Source organism: Westerdykella ornata, assembly GCF_010094085.1.
Source record: "Westerdykella ornata strain CBS 379.55 unplaced genomic scaffold EI97scaffold_1, whole genome shotgun sequence".
Taxonomy (NCBI): domain Eukaryota; kingdom Fungi; phylum Ascomycota; class Dothideomycetes; order Pleosporales; family Sporormiaceae; genus Westerdykella; species Westerdykella ornata.
In genome coordinates, this window is record NW_022986851.1 from 1787980 (window position 1) to 1803249 (window position 15270).

At 54.1% G+C, this 15270-nt stretch overlaps 8 protein-coding genes across 8 annotated transcripts; 5 read left to right on the top strand and 3 right to left on the bottom strand.

The window, feature by feature from the left end:
* Positions 1 to 403: 403 nt before the first annotated feature.
* EI97DRAFT_429293 (uncharacterized protein) lies at positions 404 to 1883 on the bottom strand. The gene has a single exon (XM_033797409.1). The coding sequence runs from the start codon at positions 1456 to 1458 to the stop codon at positions 901 to 903; it is 558 nt and encodes a 185-aa protein (XP_033658784.1). The 5' UTR covers positions 1459 to 1883; the 3' UTR covers positions 404 to 900.
* Positions 1884 to 2095: 212 nt separating this feature from the next.
* On the top strand, positions 2096 to 2969 carry EI97DRAFT_463611 (acetyltransferase). Its single transcript, XM_033801367.1, has one exon. The coding sequence runs from the start codon at positions 2219 to 2221 to the stop codon at positions 2717 to 2719; it is 501 nt and encodes a 166-aa protein (XP_033658785.1). The 5' UTR covers positions 2096 to 2218; the 3' UTR covers positions 2720 to 2969.
* EI97DRAFT_429296 (G-patch-domain-containing protein) lies at positions 2726 to 4021 on the bottom strand. The gene is made up of 2 exons (XM_033797410.1): positions 2907 to 4021; positions 2726 to 2809 (listed from the first exon to the last, which is right to left on the bottom strand). The coding sequence occupies exon 1, from the start codon at positions 3890 to 3892 to the stop codon at positions 2978 to 2980; it is 915 nt and encodes a 304-aa protein (XP_033658786.1). The 5' UTR covers positions 3893 to 4021; the 3' UTR covers positions 2726 to 2809; positions 2907 to 2977.
* Positions 4022 to 4316: 295 nt separating this feature from the next.
* EI97DRAFT_429297 (uncharacterized protein) lies at positions 4317 to 5106 on the top strand. Its single transcript, XM_033797411.1, has one exon. The coding sequence runs from the start codon at positions 4685 to 4687 to the stop codon at positions 5081 to 5083; it is 399 nt and encodes a 132-aa protein (XP_033658787.1). The 5' UTR covers positions 4317 to 4684; the 3' UTR covers positions 5084 to 5106.
* A 1389-nt stretch (positions 5107 to 6495) lies between these two features.
* Positions 6496 to 8082, top strand: EI97DRAFT_24292 (uncharacterized protein). The gene is made up of 4 exons (XM_033794074.1): positions 6496 to 6815; positions 6871 to 6916; positions 6970 to 7385; positions 7450 to 8082. The coding sequence occupies exons 1-4, from the start codon at positions 6656 to 6658 to the stop codon at positions 7899 to 7901; spliced, it is 1074 nt and encodes a 357-aa protein (XP_033658788.1). The 5' UTR covers positions 6496 to 6655; the 3' UTR covers positions 7902 to 8082.
* A 1127-nt stretch (positions 8083 to 9209) lies between these two features.
* Positions 9210 to 11391, bottom strand: EI97DRAFT_409894 (MRS7 family protein). Its single transcript, XM_033796686.1, has 3 exons — positions 10652 to 11391; positions 10320 to 10598; positions 9210 to 10264 (listed from the first exon to the last, which is right to left on the bottom strand). The coding sequence occupies exons 1-3, from the start codon at positions 11231 to 11233 to the stop codon at positions 9434 to 9436; spliced, it is 1692 nt and encodes a 563-aa protein (XP_033658789.1). The 5' UTR covers positions 11234 to 11391; the 3' UTR covers positions 9210 to 9433.
* Positions 11392 to 12120: 729 nt separating this feature from the next.
* Positions 12121 to 12983, top strand: EI97DRAFT_367728 (adenylate kinase-like protein; the record flags this gene model as incomplete). Its single annotated transcript, XM_033795105.1, has 2 exons — positions 12121 to 12274; positions 12322 to 12983. The coding sequence occupies 2 exons, from the start codon at positions 12121 to 12123 to the stop codon at positions 12981 to 12983; spliced, it is 816 nt and encodes a 271-aa protein (XP_033658790.1).
* Positions 12984 to 13223: 240 nt separating this feature from the next.
* EI97DRAFT_366855 (uncharacterized protein) lies at positions 13224 to 14873 on the top strand (the record flags this gene model as incomplete). Its single annotated transcript, XM_033795051.1, has 2 exons — positions 13224 to 13571; positions 13638 to 14873. The coding sequence occupies 2 exons, from the start codon at positions 13224 to 13226 to the stop codon at positions 14871 to 14873; spliced, it is 1584 nt and encodes a 527-aa protein (XP_033658791.1).
* Positions 14874 to 15270: the final 397 nt, after the last annotated feature.

Consider the following 15270-nt stretch of genomic DNA (forward strand, 5'->3'; position numbering starts at 1 on the left):
CGCCATCCCCTTCTTGAGTCTGGGCAGAGGGATTCCAAGTGGTGCTATGCTTCGGTATAGGGCGGGGGCGAGTCGTAAGCGTGCGCAGCTGTTGTGGAACGGAAATGGGGCGACGAAATGGTTTGAGGAAGGCGCGCATCAAGGCCGCGAAAGGTATGGAGCGCAGCTAGGCAAGAATGAGGTGGAAGCGTCTACGAAGGCGTCCATCTGAAGGCCACAAAGTCATAGAAACCACTGAATATTTCAGGAACGAGGTTGATGAGACGTTGGTCATGGTGAGCGCCTCGGAAAGTTTTTGACAAGGATCTTGGCTTGGCGGATCAGATAAGATTTTTGATAAGCAATCCTTGTAACTTAAGCTAGTCCAATTTCGGCTCCAAGACTTGCGTGTCTGGAACTTCCACTGCACATCGAAATAGTGTGAACCACTGTACGTGGAGTCATTTGACCATGAACTCTAACCCTCCAGTACATTTTTACCTCTTCTTATCGATGAAGATATCCTAACTAAAGCATGAGCTCCAGCATGGAACCGCTCCTTCGTCAAATCGATGCGATGGCTACAGTAATGCCGTCTTGAAATTATACTGTGCGCGGAACACCATTAGGAGGCGGTATTCATACTTGCTGAAGTGAGCCAGTGTGTCGGCATAGGTTCGGTATCTGCGAGAAGTTCAGAAAGCGCTTGAAAACGAGAGAGGGACCGTTAAGTACCTGCCTGAGCTATATATTTTGATTCTGCAGCCGACAAATCCATCCGAGCATCGGAGGGAACGTAAGTGAGTTAGAACAGATCTTCTCGAACATGTAGAAACAACTTCACTCTTTGCCTACCATAGGCTAACTTGTCGCCGAGCGCGTACTTCACAGCAAATCAGCGCTCGACGCATCATATGCCGTTCAAATCTCTCGTCCCTGCTCGCCATTCTCTCCCAGTTGCTCTGTATCCTCCCACAGCACTGCCAGCGGTCTCCTCATGGTCGGGCCTTCGTCATCCCCGCTGATCCGATTCTGAATCATCCTCTTCCTGATAGAGATGTGCATTCTGAACCACTTCTTGACCAGCTCCACGCCGAAATCCTCTTCGTAGTCCGTATAATCCCGCCTTATATCACCGCATTGCCTTTCCATCCAGGGTCTGGCCCTCTGCTCCACTATCCCCGCACTTTTCAAAAATTCAATCACCGGCTCCGGATCGAAGTTGTCGATTTCAGCCTTCCAGTCCTTCTGGTTGGATTCGTAAGCAGCGACGAGTTCATGGCCCTCGATTTCGATTGCCTGGACGTCGATGACGGAGGAAGCGTCGGAGAGCTGCTCGACTAGTTCTTGGAGAGCGCGGATCTTGCTGTCGGCTGTGGAGTGATAGGCGTCCAGCGGATCGATCTTCTCCTTGAGGAATTGCAATACGGCGTTGAGAGCTGGGGCGTTGCTTCGCGAGGCTTCCCCGGCACTCGACATGGTGATGGTCGAGGCAGGTGTTGCTGCGGCTGGGTTGGCGCTACTCTTTCGGAACACGCGTGGTGAAGAGGAAGAGGTGGTGTAAGCTGCCCTGAAGAACTGCAGTGAAGTGAGGGGAAGAAATTAGATAGCATTCTAGCCAGCTGGGGCGTTTGTAAAGGCATGCGATACTAAATGAGAGGTGAAAAGTGGAACTGTAAAATGAGAGTCGGTGAAAGGTTTGGGCAAGCGGCGTCGGATATTGTGAACCGTTCCAGGGAATGAGGATACCAATCGCAAGCGCGATAGCTGGTAAGAATAGTCAGACGGGCTTCCCTTTTGTAGGATTATGGGTGAGGGACCGTATCAGTCTCTAAGCACCCTGACATGCCCGCGGAAGGGGAGGTTGATAACCCCGTTGCTAGGATCGATGTGATCTGGATGAGAAAAGTACATAAATAGGAGAAATCTTAACTTTGTCAACTATATTGTCTAGCATTATCTCGAGCAGTCTCATAACGATGCCTCCATTCAACAACGGAAATCAGTCGTCGTGCATATGTAGAAGAACATAGATATTATGTAGATACGCGGTTGAATCCGGTTAGTTCGGGATATAAATAGACCCAGCAGTCAAAACGAGCAACATATGACAACACCAAATCTCTTCTTGAGAACATATTCTTAGCATCTCTGTCAGGTCCTCATTCCAGATAAACGTAACTACCAATCTATTATCGAGCACTCCTCCTACCGTGAGAACGATCGGAAGTCAAAAGTCATGTCCCATGAGAAGCCCGCGCTCACCATTCGACAAGCCCACTTCCCCAAGGACCTTCCCATTGTCACAGCACTTCTCTCCGCCCACATATCCTCACCCGGCATCGACCGCTCCTACCATAACTACGAACAAGAGCTATCGAACCTGCCAGGCAGATACGCAGAATCCAACGGCGGCGCACTGCTCCTGGCATCCCAGGAATCAAATCCGGACATTATTATCGGCTGTGCTTGTCTTCGCGCGTTTGCACCGCCTGATAAAGGAGAGGTGAGAAGGTTCTACGTCTTACCCGAGAGTCGGCGGCTGGGAGCGGGACGGAAGTTGTTGGAGGGCATTGTTGAGAAAGCGAGGAAACATGGGTACAAAGAGCTGTATTTGGATACGCTGGAGACTATGACTGCGGCTAGGGAGCTGTACAGCTCGTTTGGGTTTGAAGAGGTGGGAAATTACTATGGGAGTCCGTTGATGGGGACTGTATTTTACAGGCTGAGACTGGATTGAACAAACCCTGGGACGTGGGTACCACGGTAGTACTCACACATGAGCTTCCAGCCCCTAAAACACGCCCCGCTGCATCAGCAGCCCGATAATCTGCATAGGCAGTCAGCATTGTGAAGGTGCGCGGTGAGCCATATCCGACGTAAGCAAGACTGCTCGATTTAAAGAGTCACGGATCGTAGGCACAGACCACTTGTATGAGGACGGCACCAGTTCATCATGCACTTCAATAGAAATCAATTGATGTCCTTTCCCGCGCGCTCAATCGTGCTCTTCCTCCGTGGTTCCAGGACAACCGTCCATGTTTGCGTCGTCGTACTTGTGGCCGCACCAATAGCAGTAGTGGTACTCATCGCGAAGGAATGCAACAAGCTTCTGCACTCGCTCTTCAAGCGGAAGAGAACGGAACTCCTCCAGCTCTGGATCTTCCTCTTCCAAATCGTCATCCACCAATGGTACAGCGTCTTCACGCCCCAAGGCGAGTTTGTCGTCAGCGTCTTCTTCATCATCCTCATCGTTGAATACGGGACTCCGTTTATTGAGGCGATGGTTGAGGAGTTGATGTTTCTCTTTCTTCTCACGGAGCTCCTCCAAGCGTTCGCGGGCCAAGTCCCTCCACAGGACGTTGATATTCTTAAGCGGAATCTTGTCCGGATCTTCCGTCTTCTCTTTCTCTCCATGAAGTCGTTCCGCCGCCCTCTGCGCCTTCTTCAAGTCAGCTTCAAGTTTCTTCTCCTTCAACCGCTGCCGCTGCGCCTCTCGATAGTCCAACTCTTGCGTCTTCGACCTCTTCGCCTCCCGTTCCGCCTGCTCCATCCGCTCTCGAAACTTCCGCTTCTTCTCCGACTCCAGCCCGATACCAGACCGATCCTCCTTGAGGCTGATGTGGATTGGCTCTTTCCTCGCATTCTCGGACTTGCCCAACGCATCACCTTGCTTGAAACCGAACTTGGCCATCATCTTGAAGCCTTTGTTGTCGGTTGGCAAGGCTGTTGACAGTGCGGCATGGCGAGCTCGCTCCTCTTCTTCTTTCAGCTCGGCTTTGGATTTCTGGCGAGATCGATCCTCGGCCTCCCGTCTCTCGCGTGCAGCGCGTTGGAGTGAGGTTTCATATTTTGGTTTGGGGTCCTCAAATGTCATTGTCATGTAGTCTTCTTCTTCGTCTGAGTGTGCCATCGTGACTTGAACGATGAGCGTGTGTGGACGGGTATTTAAGTGCTACAAGTTGTCCAACTTGAGGGTACAGATGAGGTTCCGCAGTTTTCTGGTTGGGTGTGAACAGTTTGTAGGCTCGCAGTTGTCGTTCAAGGTTGCAGACGAAGCTCGATGTTTGTACGAGGTTAGCTCCAATCGGTCGCAGTTTAATCCTAATCAGGAATAGAGCCTTGGCATCTCATTCACTCGCACTCTGCAGTTACACTACGCCCTCTAGTCTACCTCTCTAGTACTCAGTATTGCTCTAGGCGCCACCGTAGGACTATTTATTCGCTCAGTGAAATCCTCGTCGTAAGTGAAGGCATCGGCGGTGTCTGCCTGGCGAGCTCCTTGCATAAGGTGGCGCCTGTGGAACAACACCAGACCTAATGCTGTCGCGTGAATACCCACATCGGAACGATGTTGGAATTTTTTGGCTCACCGGTGGCCTGTTGCAATTGCCTTTAAATCTTCCCAACTCCGGGGTTTGTGTCTGTTGAAATTGATTCTCCTTCCACCTCATTCTTTGAACAAGTACAGCGTACAAGTCCATCTCGATTCCCAGCCATGATCCAACACCACTACATCGCGAAGCTCGGCAAGCCATCCATCATTCTGTCCAAAGTTATTCGTTCTGGGAATTTATGCGCTTCAGCTTATACAATTACAGCCCCAGGCGGGCACTCATTGCTTTTCCGATCCCCCTTTCATCTTCCTTGTCTGTTGGTGTATGGGCACGCCTCTCACATCCGCACACCCTCCAGTGCAGCAGATATGCACCGATATATTCATCTCAAGTCTCAAGCGTCGTCATCGCGCCGGAACGCAACCCCATCCGCCGACCCCCAGCCCGCCTCTCCATCGACGACCCAACCCACCCCTCAGATTATCCATACCCGTCTCGACGCTCCTGTGCCCAGCTACATCTTCGTTTTCCTGCTGGCTACGCTCGCCAGCTACATCATCTGCGAGAAGAATAACAACTCGTCTGCTGCTAGGAACTGGATCTGTGCAGGCTGCAAGAACGTGAATGAGAATCTTCGTACTGCGATTTCGTTTCGCCAGATGAGGAAGGATGCGGTACGGAGAGCCGTCCAGATTTTTGAATCAATCCCAAGTACGGAGCGCCATGGATCAGACAGTGTAAACGACAATGACTTGCGAGGAGGTTGATATAGGAAAGCAGTCCTAGAGCCTAGCTCGAGTTTGGTAAGCGCCTTGGCGTAACTTTCTCAACTGCCAAAGTTGCGGCCACCCAAAACAGTCCCCTCTCTATCTACAGCGGCTTCGACGGTTTCCTGTACGCGTGCAGCGAAATGCCAGAGTCATAGCATTGCTAACCCCACAGACCTGCTGACAGCATAGCGTCCAAGGCCACCAGAGTCGGGTGGCTTGCTCCACTTGTTGCGCCACAGTTCTTGTTCATCCTTCCTTTCTTGCCGTCGATGAAGGAGCGGACTGTTGGTATCGCTACCTCGGTAGCGTCACACGACCACAAACTTTCTGCTCGACGGTGGGGTTTTTGAAGCAGCAAGATTTCGGAGTCGGATCAGATGACGCTCTTTCAATGTTGCTCCAAAGCAGGATTCCCATCCTCCCGCAGAACCAATGGCGAGGTGCTCCCATGGAGGGTGGGGAACGCCATGGTCGAATACTCATTCATGGTGGTCCCCTTCCACGATTGTTTGCTATGTATCGCTGCGATTTCCGGCACCAGGAGCATTAAATTCTGGGATCTCGTATCAACTTCAACGGCGGTACCACAGCAAAGGTTTCCAACTCAGAAGCTGAGCGAATAGGTAGCAGTCCGTTTCACATGAAGCCGAAGAGAAGGAAACTTCTCCTCATGCACGAGTTATTGATCGCTCCTCTGCACACTCGAAAAGGAAGGCGTGGCGTGCAACTCCAGCGCCACAGAGCTGGAGAGTGGAAGCCGTTTGGGAAGCTTGGAAACCAGCTGGCAGGCACCGCCAAGCTTCCCCACATGTTCCCGCACCGGGCCATCAGTAGCGCATGCGCCCATGGTCGCCCATTCCAAAGGTTTTTCGTTGAGGCTTTGCCAAAGACCTGCTGAAATTCATTCTTGTCAACTGTTTTCCTTCGCTGGAAGTTGCCCATCGGTCTCGGTCTTGCCTCCCAAAACGCTCTCGGTGGGCCCGAGCCCATCCATGTCCATTTCTGTGTCCTGTGTAACAGCCAGGCTGGCGGGTGTAGCCAGGGAGCCTCACAGCCATTCGTAACCCGCATTCGCCGTTTGGTCGCAAGTGGTGAAAGCAGCCCGCCAAGCTGTCTTTCTTTGTGCACCCCAAGATCCAAAGGAGCATGTGCCTGGACATTTGGTCGAATGGCAGCCTCGGCACGCGACCGGTAGGCCAGCAACTGTGCGGTGTAGCTCGGTGTAGTATCCAGGGTCATGGCAATCATTTCGGGGTACTTCCATATCCAGCTACTGCACTTTGCTCTGATTAGCCCTGCAGCAAATAGACTCCCTCGCCACTCCAGATTCCCCTTCCCCAACTTCACCCAATCTCTACCATCTACGCTATTCCCGGCAGGTCCGCCGCCCTCGTCGTGCCGCTCATGGCTCCTCGATTTTCTTTCCGCAGGTTCATAACACCTTCGTATCCCCCGCCGCGGATCGCCACTGTGTGCGCAACCGCTGGTTCAAAATAGTCCCTTCCTCTCCTTTCTCTTCGTTGCACTCCGTGACCGTAGAGCCAGCGCGAGGCGCCGACCCATACAATCATGGAGAACAAGCCAGACGAGGCGGCCGTTACGCACGAGGTTAGCAATGACAGCGGAGTCCAGAAGAAGCGCGGCATCATGAACACCCTGTATCCTCCTGGACCCAAGCCCGGTGCTGGTGGCAGGATAAAGAATCACTGCAGGAGATTTTGGTGGTGCGGTAAGTCAACACTGCTTTCTTGGTATTGTTAGCTCCAGTTCTGACTTGCTTGCAGACCTGCTCGTATTGGCCGTCATCGTCCTCGTGATCGTGCTTCCAATGTGAGCAACAGCAATCAATACGACGTTTGATTCAATCATCTAACATGCTTCAGCATTTTTGTCGGCATCCCCAATAAGGCTCAACATGATCTCGACAAATCCACTCTGGAGGTCACTGCTCAGGAGGTCACCTCTCCTACCCCTGACAGCCTCAAGCTCCGTCTCGTCAGTGTCGCAAAGAGCTCGAGCCAGTTCCATCCCAAGATTCGGGCCTTCCGGGCCGCTCTCTCTTTGGAAGGCAAGGAGCCCTTCCTACACATCGATGTCCCAGAGGTCAAGGCCGAGGCCGAGACGGAGATCATCATTGATGAGGCTCTCAAGATTGAGGACCTGGAGCGCTTCACCGAGTACACCATGACCGTCATGGGCAGCGAGGAGTTCACCGTGCACATGGATGGCGAGACCAAGATCAAGCAGTCTGGTCTGCAAGAGATTGATGTCGACTACAACAAGGTCGTCAAAATGAAGGGTAAGCACGCAATCCCTCCCGACCTCTTTCCATTAACCTCTACTCAACCTGACAATTCCACCAGGTCTCAACAAGCTCGAAGGCCTCAACATCTTCGACCTCAAGATCCTCTCCGGCAAAAACGAGATCCTCGCCGACGGCTCCAACATGGTCGGCAAAGTCTTCATCCCCAACCCCTCCGTCATGACGCTCGAGCTCGGCAACGTAACCATGAACCTCCAAGTCGACGGCAAGGCCGTCGGAACCTCCCTCCTCCCCAACCTGCGCCTCGCCCCCGGAAACAACACCGTCCCCATGCAGAGCAAGATCGACCAACTCGGCATCATCACCCTCATCAAGAACAAGTTCAAGAACGGCGTCATCCCCCTTGAGATTGTCGGGAACTCGAGCATCGTCGAGGGCGGCCAGCACCTCACCTACTACGAGAAGGCGATCCAGAACAATGTCATCAAGGTGGATTTGGATGCCGGGCCGGCGCTCAAGGGCATCGGTATTGATATCGGATCTTTCCAGTAAGTGCCTAGCGGCCTTGGAGTGAGGTGGGATGGTGAAGAGGGGATTTGGAGGCTGCTGTCATGTTTACGGCTCTTTGTAATTATGGTGGGGTCTTTCTTATCGGGAATGTTCACGTCGATGCTGTTTGATACCATAGCCATTATATTGGCATCGGAAGGGATGGGCAGTGTGGTAGTTGAGGATATGGTGGCAGATGGAGTGTGCATACCTATCGGGATACCTGGCTTGATGCTGGAATATGAAATACTGTGCAGTTCAATGGGACGGCGCTGTACGGGATTCCTGCGTGTCGTTTGGTTGGCATGCACATGAGAGCTCCGAGTCCATAGTGAGATGGTAAGTGTATGCTCACCGGTCGCAAATGGTGATTCGCCGTCCCGCCCCCCACCCACCCTATCTCCATCCTCCATTTTCCCCATGGGCAGTTCCCCAGTTCCCCAGACCCTGCGGGCCCGCAGACCCTGATGCTTTGGAATCTGGGGTTTTCACATGTCTCTCGCTCTCTCTCTCCCTGCATCTTGCCTCGGATAAGATGCGGCGTGGGAGAAGTGGGCTCGGAACGCGCCCGCTTGCGGAAAAGCTTGGTATAGTGATGAGCTTAGGGTTTCTGGCCAATCTCAGGCTTCCTGCGGTGTGTGGTCGAGCTGGGAGGTTGATCGTTGTTGATGGTTGGGTAGGTGTTGTGTGCGTGGGAACGACGGTCTACTGCAGTGTTCTAGGTATCAAGGTTCTACTTGAACGTGGTGGATTGCCTGTTTCATGAGTTGGAGTTTGACTGGGACGAGAACCTTAGGCTTAGGTGGAGGTTGACTGTTTGCTGTATGTCTTCTCTATGAGGTGCGCTTGGAGGTTAAATACTGTTAACCTTTTTGCCATCCCATTATCGAGAGCGGGTAGACGTGGGAAACCGTCCAAAGGTATTCTGGTTGCATAGATCGCATGTACTTTCCGAGGCATGCGGAATCGTGGTGGGACGTAGGTTATGCTAATGATGATTTTGTATTTAGCACGCCGAGGAGAGGGAGTATATATTTGAACTAGGTAAATCTATATCTTAAGCGCTACCGCTACATCTAGGGTAAGTAGAACAGAAAGCAAAAATAACATACATATTCTAACCAAAAAAATTCCTTAGGGTACTTTTAGAGGAAATTAGCACATGTTGTATGTATATACTGCTTTGCTGCATGACAACTTATTATAGTGACTCCAAGCATGTTCCAAAAGGCAGCTTAGATATCACATCAAGCAACATGGGAGGAATCCGCAAAGACTCTCGCCATCTTCTTCTTATAGGCTTAAATCCACATCGAGTCTTTCTTCTTCTAACTACTAGTACAGTCTATATCCATACTGAGCCCTCTTCTACTATTGGTACAGTCTATATTCAAAGTGGGTATTTTCTATATCTGTCACTGTGCTATTCCCAGTGCCCGTTACAACGAGTTTCGGCCCCGTAAAAGAAGCGGGACCTTACATTTCTAAATATACATAAATCGCGAGCAACAACCCTTCCATTCATCTCGTTCTCCTTACTCCTTCTTCGCCTCCTTACCTTCACTGGCCTCCTCCTTCCCCTCCGCCCGCTGATCCTGCTCGGTCCGCTCCGCACTCCCCACCTCCGTCGCACTGTCTGCCGAACTGGCTTCCTTCTCCCCCTCCTTCTCGCCTTCACCCTGCGCCGCGACCGCCTCTCCCTCGACCCTCTTGGGCTTCTCCTCCTCATCGATATTGTCCACATCCTTCGGGCTCGCCGCATTCTTATTTTGCTGACTCTCCGCCTGCTGGTTCTCCTCCTCAATCAGGTCTTGCTGCTCCTTGAGCACCTCGAGGCGCTGCTTGTTCGTCGCGGCACCCTCAATGGTGTGGATATCGAGCTCAACCTCGTGGTACAGCTCCTCGGGGATGGAGGACAGCACGGCTTCCAGGGCAGCGAGTTGCGACGTCATTTCCGATTCCTTGCCCTGGGCATAGACGAAGGCGTTGGAGAGCACGAGAAGTGTGGAGGGTACGCCATGCTTGAGGCGGAGGTCGAGCCAGGTTTGGAGGTCTTCTCGGAGACGGGCGGGAGACACGCCGTGGGTGCGGAGACCGCGGCTGGCGCACGCAGTCTGCAGTTCTGGGACGGAGAGGGAGCTGACGCCTTCGAAGGCGATGGCGCGGTCGTCGCGCTTGATTTGGCGCATGCGGACGCGGATTTGGTAGCGGAGGAAGTTGTCAGTGCCGAACGAGGTCATGTTCATGTAGCGGCAGATGGCGACGAGTTGGGGGCGGGAGAGGTTGTCGAGGGTGAGGTCGTCTTTGAAGATCTTGCAGACTTTGATAATCTCTTCTGGCGACGGAGACTCTCCAGTGGTCCGAACCTGACCGGGAGTCAGACTAGTGCAAGAATTGGAGAGGACGTGTAAATAAACCCACCTTGCGGAAGAACTCTGCGAACTCGTCCCTCTGCGCATTCTCCGCGGACACTGGAAGCCCGGTCTCCTTCAATGTTTGCCGCAAGAAATTGCTGACTTCTTTCCTTGTTGACCTGAGAGTCTTGGCTTTGGCGTCCTTGGATGACTGGCCCTCGTAGGTGCTCGGAAGCATGTTGGGGAAGAGCTTCAGTGCAACTGGCAAAAGCAGCTCTGCAAATGGGATGATGACGAAGACCGAGAAGGGAATCAAGCGACCCAAATCCTTGACGGTGCGGGTCAACTGGTTCAGCGTTAGTATTGAGGTTTCTTCAAACTCGTATCAGTATAACACACCTGCCTGTGCTCCCGGCGCGTAAGCTCGTAGCCAGCGGCCATCTTCAAAGCCAGCTTTGAACTGATCTTAACCTCGGCTACAAGCAGTTTCGTTCCGTCCCAGTAATGCTGCGCCTCGTGCTTCACTTTCTCCCAGAGGGTCAATTTCTTCTTCTCTTCCTCTTTCCTGGATACGGCCTTCTTCTCTTCCTTTCCCTCCGATGCAGCCTTGTCCAATGCTAGCTCCGTCAGGCTTTGTGCCTCGGTGGCCTTCGTTTTAGGGAGAGCGGTAGGGACATTTCTAGGAATGGAGACATCCGGTGTAGCAACTGGCACCGACTTCTCCTTGGATTGTTGCTGCTGTTGTTGCTGCTGCTGCTGTTCTTCGGCTAACTTCCGGACCTGCTCCGCGCTGTAGCCTGGCGGGAGTTGAGAACCGGGGGTGGAATGGCTGGTTTGCTCGAGGGCATAACCACGATGGGGGATGAGGATGGCTATGGCAGGAAGGTGCCTGGGCGTATTCCGAGCCGGCCTTCCTGCGGTGCGGACTCCTGCCCGATAGACAGCTGGGGCTGCGCGGGTGGCAGCTCGACTGGCGTACATTGAACCGGATGCGGTGGTGCGGTCGGTAGGGAGAGGCAAAAGGGGGAGACGGCTGGCGTGCTACTGAAGGGCTGATAACAAGTAGATGGAGGGGTTACGAAACCAATGGAGGGGAAGACAGAAGCGGTATTTTGGCGGAGGGAAATGGTGGAAGGTTGGTGAGTGATGGCAGAAAGGCGATGATGATGGGTGCAAGCATGCCAGGAACAGGGCCGACCTCCGAAAGCTTAGTGCGACCCACGTGGGGCGAGATGCTGCCCGCCACTGCTGGGCATCGCCATTCGCCGAAAATAGACGGCAAGGCCGGTCTACCTAGCTGGACTTCTCCTTAGAGCGTCCAGACAAAAAGGGATGCAGAGCATCAAACATCTTTTTAAACATTTCTGGGGGGATTCACCTGCAGTTCCCCATTCCACGTGACTTCAAAATTGCAACATCGGGAAACTGTGGCTGAACATTGTGGCTCAGGGCTTGGCATGACCGGGCGCAAATGTCGCCGACCGCCGCGTCTCTGGGGAAGATCCCGGAGGGGCAAACGTTGCGAGAACCAGCCGATGGCGGCCCGCACGGTGCACCTCCACTCCTCCCTCTCTCTCCATTCATCTTCAACTCCTTGTATATACAACTCCGTACTCCGTAGATACCGACGCAAGTCCTCGTCTCTCGCTACCTGCTCTTGTTATTCCGAACATCGTTCCCGTGCTCTGTTTATCCTCCAGTTTCCACAAACTCCGCCATCATGTACCTCCGCTAATCGCCTGGTGCACCTCTTCGGGAGCCTCTGGCTTCCATTCCGAAACCCCGTTCCGCCTGCTCCAAGTCATTCCCAATATATAGCGCTGAGGCTCTTTGCGTCTCCCCCAACCGCGGCACATCCTCTCCAGACAATGCTCAAGAGAGCGGCAAGAATCATACTGGTGGGCCCTCCAGGCGCTGGCAAGGGCACTCAGACAGAGCGCTTGATCAAGCGGTTTCCGGAATTGTCAGCCATCAGCTCCGGCGACATCTTGCGGCAGAATGTCAGAGAACGGACGCCTTTAGGTATGCTCCGTAGGCTCCAGAAATGACTTCTTTTCTAACGGGCGCAGGCATCCAAGCGGAAGCCAAGATGAAGGCCGGTTCGCTGGTCCCAGACAACATGATATTACGACTCATCGTGAATGAGCTCACAACGCGCGGATGGTTGAGCGACACCAGCCTTCGGCCGTACAGCCTCAGTGCATGCGCAGCAGATGCGAGCGCGGCGGACCAGAGTGCGGACTCCGGCTTCATCACTTCCGATGCGCAGGGCTCCAAGTACAGCTATTCGGATCATCCTCGCGCTTCCTTTATCCTGGACGGTTTCCCAAGGACTGCGGCACAAGCATCGCGGCTGGATGAGTTGATACCGATCAATCTGGTGGTCAACATTGACACTCCGAGTGACATCATCATCGACCGCATATGCAACCGGTGGGTCCATGCGCCTTCAGGGCGCGTGTACAACACCACCTTCAACCCTCCGAAGGTGCCTGGCAAGGACGATATCACTGGGGAGCCGCTGACCAGGAGGGAAGACGACGACCCAGAAGTGTGGAAAGCGCGATTGAAGGCCTTCAAGGAGACGAGCGAACCGCTGCTGGAGCACTATGACAAGCTTGGCGTCCTGACCACCGTAAGCGGGAACACCAGCGACGAGATTACGCCCAAGATTCTCAGGGAACTCGAGCAGCGGTTTAGCTGTGCGGAAACGATGAATGATACAGCATGACATCGTTGTATTTGTATTCTGTGTTCCTCTCTTCAGATGTAGATTGGCGCTTCAACAGCCGGGTTGACTTTCTCAAAGGGTTTGGGAGAGATGCGCTTTCCTTCACATCTGATAGAACATGTGTATATCCGTTGGCCCAAGGCATGGTTGCCGACACTCTTGCTATCAACAATTATCAATATCCAACATTCCAAATTTCCATCGCTTCGCTGTTGTCGCATGATGCACTCGTTCCCCGAAATGGCAGAGGAAGATGCCAAGCACGGGCGCCTGCGCCCCTCCGATGCCGACGTCACACGGGAGCTCACCTCTCCAGCCTCAGCAGCATCTCCACAGGAAGATCCACCACTCTCACCCGACGCACAAGCTCCAGACGACTGGGATCACTTTGGGGATCCCGTAGTGAACCGCAAGGACTACAAGGGCAAAGGAAAGGCGCCGCTCCGTCCCACCATCTCCCATACTACCACAGGTACCTCCATGGCAGCCGACTTCTCCGAGGGCCGTCTGGAGACGACGGTCGGGAGTCCGCAAAAGGAGCTGGCCGGCACGAAAGATGCCTATGTCTCTTATCTAGTGACTACAAAGGTACTCCGACTATCCTCGACCTCCCTGTGAACTTCCACCAGGTAGCTAAACCCCTCATCCACACAGTCAGACTTCCAATCCTTCCAACGACCCGAATTCTCTGTCCGGCGCCGCTTCACCGACTTCGTCTTCCTCTGGAAACAACTCTCCAAGGAATTTCCACAATGCGCAATTCCTCCCTTACCCGACAAACACAAACTCGAGTACGTCCGCGGCGACCGTTTCGGCCCCGACTTCACCCAGCGCCGCGCTCACTCGCTGCACCGCTTCCTCAAACGCATGACCTTGCATCCCGTACTACGCCGTGCGGCCCTCTTGATCATCTTCCTTGAGACTCCCGACTGGAATCAGCAAATGCGCGGCCGCACCAGCCGGGGCGCCTCCCTTTCCGACTCCCCCAGCGCCGCCGGCGGCACCTCCGGCGGCATCGTCGACAGCTTCACCGAATCCCTCCTCAACACCTTTACCAAGCCCCACAAGCCGGACAAGCGCTTCATCGAGGTCAACGAGCGCGCCGCCAAACTCGCCGACGACCTGTCCAACGTCGAAAAGGTCACGCAGCGTGTCGTCCGCCGCGAACACGACCTCGAAGACGACTACACGGACCTGGCCGTCCAGTGCCAGAAGCTCATCTCCCTCGAGCCGGGCGTCGAATCCACGCTCACGAGTTTTGCCAGCTCTGTAGCGACGACGAGCCAGGGCTTGAAAGCGCTGAAGGAGCACACGGACCAGGACTACCTAACGTCTCTGAGAGACATGGACGCCTACATCCAAGCGGTGAAGTCCCTACTCAAGACGAGAGAAAACAAACAACTCGACTTCGAGGCGCTAACCGACTACCTCGCCCGCACCGCCACGGAGCGCGACGCCCTTGCCTCGGCGGCCCCCGGCACCTCCGGCCTGGGCGCGTCGGGCTTCCTGCGCTCCAAAGTGGAAGACCTGCGCGGAATCGACCACGAGCAGTCGCGGCGGCAGCGGCTTAGGAAGCTGGAAGTCGAGATCGAGCGGCTGACGAACGAGGTGGAGCAGGCGAAGAAGACGAGCGAGGCGTTTGATGAGCATACGGTCAAGGAGGTGAAGGATTTTGAGAGGATCAAGGCGTTGGAGTTTCGGGATACGTTGGGGGCGTTGGCGGAGAGGAATGTCGAGTTTTTCAAGAGGACGGTGGAGACGTGGGAGGGGTTTTTGGAGGGGTTGGAGAGGGAGGAGGAGGAGAGGAGGAGGGAGAGGGAAAACGAGAGGCAGGTACAGGTAACGGGGTCCGGTGGGGAGAGGAGTGAGGGTGGGGAGGTGGTGGCTTAGGAGGTTGCTGCTGCTCAAACGGAGGAAACCGTTCAGGTGGAGGAATCAACCCAGGACGAGGAATCTAGCAAGGGGGAGGCTTCTACCCCAGCGGAGTCCTCCACCCATGCAGAGTCGTCTACCCATATGGTTTCCTCCAACCAGCCGGAGTCGTCCACCCAGGCGCATTCTTCACCCCAACGCGAGTCCTTCACCTTCACCCAACCGGACAGCCCTCCCACGCCGCACCCCGCCGCCCAACTCGGCTCCAACCCCTTCTTCTGGTCCGGCGAAGACTATACTCTTTCCCTTTCCTCCTCCTCCTCCTCCTCCTCCTCCTCCGACGACGTCGTTATTCCCCAAGACTACGAAGATGATGACGAAGGATTCGAATATCAGGTCCGCGACCACTGGTCTG

What these genes read in the sequence shown, in the direction of transcription:
- EI97DRAFT_463611 (XM_033801367.1), top strand. Translation starts at nt 2,219, where the DNA reads ATGTCCCATGAGAAGCCCGCGCTCACCATTCGACAAGCCCACTTCCCC.
- EI97DRAFT_409894 (XM_033796686.1), bottom strand. Translation starts at nt 11,233, where the DNA reads ATGTACGCCAGTCGAGCTGCCACCCGCGCAGCCCCAGCTGTCTATCGG. An exon ending in CGCGCCGGGAGCACAGGCAG is followed by an intron (nt 10,599 to 10,651) that starts GTGTGTTATACT and finishes ACGCTGAACCAG; the next exon opens with TTGACCCGCACCGTCAAGGA. An exon ending in TCGCAGAGTTCTTCCGCAAG is followed by an intron (nt 10,265 to 10,319) that starts GTGGGTTTATTT and finishes ACTCCCGGTCAG; the next exon opens with GTTCGGACCACTGGAGAGTC.
- EI97DRAFT_24292 (XM_033794074.1), top strand. Translation starts at nt 6,656, where the DNA reads ATGGAGAACAAGCCAGACGAGGCGGCCGTTACGCACGAGGTTAGCAAT. An exon ending in CTCGTGATCGTGCTTCCAAT is followed by an intron (nt 6,917 to 6,969) that starts GTGAGCAACAGC and finishes AACATGCTTCAG; the next exon opens with CATTTTTGTCGGCATCCCCA. An exon ending in CAAGGTCGTCAAAATGAAGG is followed by an intron (nt 7,386 to 7,449) that starts GTAAGCACGCAA and finishes CAATTCCACCAG; the next exon opens with GTCTCAACAAGCTCGAAGGC.
- EI97DRAFT_429293 (XM_033797409.1), bottom strand. Translation starts at nt 1,458, where the DNA reads ATGTCGAGTGCCGGGGAAGCCTCGCGAAGCAACGCCCCAGCTCTCAAC.
- EI97DRAFT_429297 (XM_033797411.1), top strand. Translation starts at nt 4,685, where the DNA reads ATGCACCGATATATTCATCTCAAGTCTCAAGCGTCGTCATCGCGCCGG.
- EI97DRAFT_429296 (XM_033797410.1), bottom strand. Translation starts at nt 3,892, where the DNA reads ATGGCACACTCAGACGAAGAAGAAGACTACATGACAATGACATTTGAG.